This window comes from Gorilla gorilla, chromosome X (assembly GCF_029281585.2).
Source record: "Gorilla gorilla gorilla isolate KB3781 chromosome X, NHGRI_mGorGor1-v2.1_pri, whole genome shotgun sequence".
NCBI classification, from domain to species: Eukaryota; Metazoa; Chordata; class Mammalia; order Primates; family Hominidae; genus Gorilla; species Gorilla gorilla.
Window position 1 is genome coordinate 136,001,649 of NC_073247.2, and position 6,010 is coordinate 136,007,658.

General features: G+C 49.2%; 1 protein-coding gene across 2 annotated transcripts; it reads left to right on the plus strand.

Moving 5' to 3' along the window:
- Positions 1–737: 737 nt before the first annotated feature.
- TEX13D (TEX13 family member D) lies at positions 738–4,752 on the plus strand. 2 transcript variants are annotated; one of them, XM_031005739.2, is made up of 2 exons: positions 738–2,962; positions 3,242–4,752. In XM_031005739.2, exon 1 carries the CDS (start codon positions 994–996, stop codon positions 2,950–2,952), a length of 1,959 nt encoding a protein of 652 aa, XP_030861599.1. In that variant the 5' UTR covers positions 738–993; the 3' UTR covers positions 2,953–2,962; positions 3,242–4,752. The 2 variants fall into 2 exon arrangements, with proteins under 2 accessions (XP_030861599.1, XP_055232862.1); XM_055376887.2 differs by having other exon boundaries at positions 3,550–4,752.
- Positions 4,753–6,010: the final 1,258 nt, after the last annotated feature.

Below are 6,010 nucleotides of genomic sequence, written 5' to 3' on the forward strand. Positions count from 1 at the left end.
ATCCCAGCTAATCGGGAGGCTGAGGCAGAAGAACTGCTTGAATCCAGGAAGCAGAGGTTGAGGTGAGCCGAGATCCCTAACACTGCACTCCAGCCTGGGCAACAAGAGTGAAACTCCGTCAAAAAAAAAAAAAAAAGTAAGTTACAAGCCAAAAATACGTTAATCTTGTCTTGTGTATTTACCTACATTGTTATCTTTACCGTGTGGTTTTTGTTTGAATTCTAGTTACTGTCTAGTGCAGCCCAGAGGACTCCCTTTAGCATTTCTCCTAGGGAAGATCCAGATCATGGACGAGCATTTAGCCAAAAGGAAAAAGAGATACCCTCTGAGATCTGGGTTGACCAGATAAAGATGGAAATGAATTTACAGGACCTTCATGGCTCAATTACTTGCTTTTCTTGATGACAGGGACTCTAAGTTCACCTGTTCAGGAGCTAAGGGAAGGGTGCACATAGCATGACTAACTCTATGGAATGTTTGAAGTAGTAATTGAGAGTACAAGAGATGGAGGTGAGACAAGAACAGCACCCATATATACACCTATCCAACTCCATCACCTGGCTAGGGATTCATTCCATGATACTGGATATTGTCCTTCCTAAGCTATTGGAAACAAAGGTTCTGTTGGGTCACTACAGTCTGCAGCGCACCGATTTTCCCTGTGGGGAGCGCTGTGCCAAATGAAGCTGGTCCCAGCAAGCCTTGCGGGTCCCAGCCAGCCTTGCGACACGACTCAGCTTTTCTCTGTGACGTGTCGCGGAGTCGCCGGTAGGGTTCGGTGTGGCGAGGGGGACCTGCTTCTCTCTTTGTGAGAACAAGGGAGTGAGGGAGGAAGGAGGCCAAGGAGGAGGCCAGGACTGAGCAAGGACTAAAGTAAGACTGAAAGGGGAGGTGAGGGGTGGACTGGTTGTCGGCAGCAGCCGGTACCGGAAGCGGCGGCGGCAGCCGAGGCGACGCACCGTGAGGCAGCTGCTTGACTAGGCCACAGCCGCCATGGCGATGAATTTTGGGGACCATGCCAGCGGGTTCCGCCACGATGATGTGATCAGGTTCATCAACAATGAAGTCCTCAGGGACGGCAGCGGCCCAGCCTTTTACGTGGCCTTCCGCTCGCAGCCGTGGAACGAGGTAGAGGACAGGCTTCAGGCCATTGTGGCCGACTCGCAGGTGCCGCGCGCCATCAAGAGGGCCTGTACCTGGAGCGCTTTGGCTTTGAGCGTGCGAGTGGCCGCGAGGCAGCGGGAGGAGCTGCTGCACCACGTTCGGCGGCTGCAAAGGCATGCGGAGGAGCGCCAGGCGACCTCCTGGGCTCTAACGTCCCAGCTGCAGCAGCTGCGCCTGGAGCATGAGGTGGCGGTAACACAGCTGCACCTCGCGCAGGCTGCCCTGCAGCAGGCGCTGAATGAGCTTGATGGGCTGTACGGGAGGCTGCTCCAGATCGAGAGGTTTCCCCAGGCCGCTCCACTGGCCCATGAAATAATGTCTGGGCCGCAAGCAGAGCAGAATGGGGCTGCGGCATGTCCCCTGGCTACAGAGCAGCAGAGCGATATGGTGGCCATGGGGACACATGCTAATGCCCAGATGCCAACCCCGACAGATGTTCTTTATGTGCCAGGATCTCTGAGTCCCTGGGCCCAGGGCATGCAACCCCTTCTGCCAGGGCCACATCCATTCTCACACCCACCAGCATTCCCAATGAAATTCCCATCCTTGCCACCTCTACCACCTGCTGTAGTCATGGGGGCAGAAGCAGCAGCAGTCCCACTTCAGATGCCTCCTACTGAGATCCACCCACCTTGCCCGTGGCCTGCAGTGGGCTTCCAGGAGGAGATGGCCCCTCTGTGGTACCAGAGAAGCTACATCCAGGAGGAAGGTTCCAAAATCCTTCAGGGGTCATTCCCCTTAGGAGACAGCAGAAGCCACAGCCAGGGAGAAGGTTCAGAGAGGTCCCAAAGAATGCCCCTCCCCGGGGACAGTGGGTGCCACAACCCACTGTCAGAGAGTCCCCAGGGGACAGCCCCACTGGGGAGCAGTGGATGCCACTCCCAGGAAGAAGGTACAGAAGGACCCCAGGGGATGGATCCCCTGGGGAACAGAGAGAGACAAAATCAGAAAGAAGGTCCAAAGAGGGCCCGGAGGATGCACACCCTGGTGTTTCGCAGGAGCCACAAATCAGAAGGTCCAGAGGGGCCCCAGGGGACTGTCCCCCAGGGAGACAGCAGAAGCTACAGCCAGGAAGGATGTTCAGATAGGGCCCAGGAGATGGCCACCCTGGTGTTTATCAGGAGGTGCAAACCAGAAGGTCCAAAGAGGCCCCAGTGGACTGTCCCCCTGGGGGACAGCAGAAGTCATATCAAGGAAGAAGGCCCGGAGGGGCCCCAGAGGATTGTCCTCCAGGGAGACAACAGAAGCTATAGCCAGGAAGGAAGCCCAGAGAGGGCCCAGGGGATGGCCACCCTGGTGTTTAGCAGGAGCTGCAAACCAGAAGAAGGTCCAGAGAGGCCCCAGGACACTCCCCTGGGGGACAGCAGAAGTCATATCAAGGAAGAAGGCCCAGAGGGGCCCCAGAGGATTGTCCTCCAGGGAGACAACAGAAGCTATAGCCAGGAAGGAAGCCCAGAGAGGGCCCAGGGGATGGCCACCCTGGTGTTTAGCAGGAGCTGCAAACCAGAAGAAGGTCCAGAGAGGCCCCAGGACACTCCCCTGGGGGACAGCAGGAGCCATGGTGTCAGAGAAAGCCCAAAGAAATGGCAACCTCAGAGGCAGAAGGCCAAGAAACCAGAAGTGAATAAAGTCTCGGGATCCCAGCAACAGGAGAAGCCTGCCTCATTTCCAGTTCCAATGAATTGGAAATGCCCATGGTGTAAAGCCATTAATTTTTCATGGCGTACGGCCTGCTATAAATGCAAGAAAGCCTGTGTGCCATTTGAGAGTGGAGGACAAACTCAGTGATTTCAGGAAGGTAAGTAAGAATGGGCACACTTCAAAGAGAAACCAATTTCCTAAGACCCTCTTCTGATTAAAGTATAACTTATTTACTTCACAGAAAAATTGAACCCCAAATTATGGAGAAAATTAAATAAAATAATTTATTATCTCATTACCCAAATTAGCCATTTTAAAAGTTGTTTTGGATACACATACATACAAATATATATGCATTTATATTCTCATGTTATTCATTTACTTGAACAGAGATGGGCTACTTTTGATTTCTCCTGATTGCATTTAAATTTTGCAGGTGGTGGATTCTGGATGGCCGATGCTGATTGGTTAATACCCTGGAGAAGCTGAAGTCATGAAGCCTTTTCTTTTCCTTTTTGTTTCACTCCTTTTCCTGAAAAAGCCATGTATGTGGCTGGGAGCAGTTGTGTGATTTTAGAGTTAGAAGCTATGTTGAATTTTAGGAACAGTACTTTTCCTTGAAAATGCTGTTATTCCTTTGGAAACAAATTTTAGAATCACCACACTTCCTTGAAAATGCTATTATTCCTTTTGAAACTACTGCAATGTTCATGTTTTCTTCATTTTGCTTTGTTGGTTTTATAGGTGAGGTTCTGTTTTTGTATCTCAGCCCCACCAAACTTGCTTGTTGCTGAAGAAGCTGAACCTGTTCCATTAGAAGATCTTCCAAAGCCAAAAGAAAGTGAGACTGACTGCAGACTTACTGGCTGCAGCAGAGAGGAGTAAGAGGAAGTCAGAGAAGAAGAGATGATTTGACACTCATTGGGGGAAAAGGAAGAGCAGAATTGTTTTGTTAGAATTGAATTTTTCCATTGGGACAAGGAATTAACTTGGAAGAGTTTGGGGGGTTGTGTTCAATTCTGTAGATGATAGCAACTTTGATGAATTTCGTTTAGTTTGTTAAATAGTTATTGTCTAATATGTGTTAGGAGCTAGACTTATAGGTTATTATTTGGTGCACACATCATAATCCTTGTTGCTGAGTTGGTTAGAAGATAGGAGAGAGCATAATTTGGGATACAGATTAGATCAGAGGTATCTTCTTTGCCTTGCATGTAGTGTTGCCTTAGGTAAAACCAATTTAAATAACATCTAGATCCATTTTTGCAGTTTTGTGGGCAATGTGAAAGAGACTTGCATGAAAGGTCTTGAGTAACCAAACTGCTAGTCTCATTGGTTTGCAGGTGAGACAAATAAGCAGTGGCAAAGTTCAGGAAAGTGGTCTTACAGAAGTGCAGGCAGGGCTTTTCTGATTGTCTGCTGATTTCCTCCTTTGAGAGGGACAGATATTTTCCTGGCTGCCAGTAAGCCTGCCTGAAAGACCACTGGGGTGTCTTGAAGAAAGACAGTGCTCTGAGGAGTATTCACTACACACTCCAGCCCTCAGCCTCGGGCTGCCCCCATTCCAAGTCCCTTTCTAGTCAATAGGTGGATGAAGAACAAAATGGATTTCAAGGACAGACAGACAGACATAAGGGCTGTGGGCTATGGATGGTGTTTCTCTTGAGAGGACTAATTGGGTTAAAAATAAAACTGGACTGGGGCCAGCACTCTTGGGAATGCCCCTGGACCCTTCCTCTTTGGCGTGTTCTCTGCAGGCTCCCCCAAGGCAGCTGCTGCAAGGCAAGGAGGGATCCAGGGTAGAGCTCAGGGGTGGTGGGTTAGATCTGCCTCCAGTCCAAGCTAAAGATGTCTTCAAGTTTCCCTGTAAGATCCCGCCCAGCTCACCAAAATCAACCTTTGTCAGGGGTTTTCTGATCCTAACTAGTAATAAAGAGTGTGCACTGGACTGCTGTGTCTTCTGTGTAGTGTGTATCTCAGGGCAAATTTTCTCAGAGGTGGAAGCTTAGGAAGCTTAAATCTTCATCTTTCCTCCATCCCATTGAAGTTCAATCTCATTTACTACCGGAGGGGCCTTCCTCTTATGAGGAATTACCCAAGAATTGGGGGCACTTCTGTAGGACCTTCAATCCATCATGATTGTCCTTTCTATCCTCACAGTCCAAGTCCACATGGTCCCGTGAAGGTTAGCATATCTTCTGCTCCAGGGTGGTGGGGCAGGAGGGGTGAGTTGGGGAGGGTGCTTCTACCTAGGCTTGGAGCTCTGATGCCTGGAAGCCAGCCTTCTGTGTACCAAGAAGCCATTTCCCTGAGATCCTGTCTCCCTGAGGTCCCCTAATGTCCCATGAACAGAAACTTTCCTCCTGCATTTCTGCCTTCCAAGTCACTGTCCCCTCTCCCCTATGCATAATCCTATCAAGTTGTTTAGGATTCTGGAAAACAGCCAGGCTGTAGCCTGTCTGCTCACAAGACAAATGTTCCCTGAGGTGAAGGGGAGTGGAGGCTGGCTACCTGCTTGGTATGGGGACAGAGAACAAAAGTGACCTTGCCCCGCCAGCATTCTCACTTCCCTCAGAGTCATGATTACTGGGAGGTCCTTGGTTACTTTGGAGGGGAGCACTTCAGAGGAAAGGATCCATTAGGGATGTCAGACCCAAAGCTAGGTTTTCTGGATTGGGGGCTGGTTTTATGATACTCATGTGGGCTGATAGCTCCTTGGAATTTTGGGAAGATGGGATACAGATGAGACTTGGACATGTTTCAGCATAATCCATTTTCGTATACCAGCAGGTCATTCTAGATTTCACTATAGTTGTTTCTTTTATGGCTTCAAAATGGACTCTGTTGTTAATTGGCATGCTTTTAGGCCTTTATAAAAACAGACTCACCCTGTGTATAGCTTTTATATATTTTAATATGATTACACAGTCTTTCAGGGTCAACCTTTTTCAAAACAATCTGAATCATTGAGGCTGTCAGATCACTACTCTCTTCCAGGCTGCATACATGCAAGAAAAGGCAGCAGGTTTCTGTGGCATAAACCTGGGCTTTGGAGACAGAGAAAACTGAGTTCAACTACTTGATTTATTATTCAGTAGCTGTGTGACCCCAAAGAATTTACTGAATGTCTCTGAGCCCCACAAGTATTAGTTCCCTTTCTCTATCTTCAGGGTTCTGCTCTGGATCCTGTGGTCATGAGTGTATG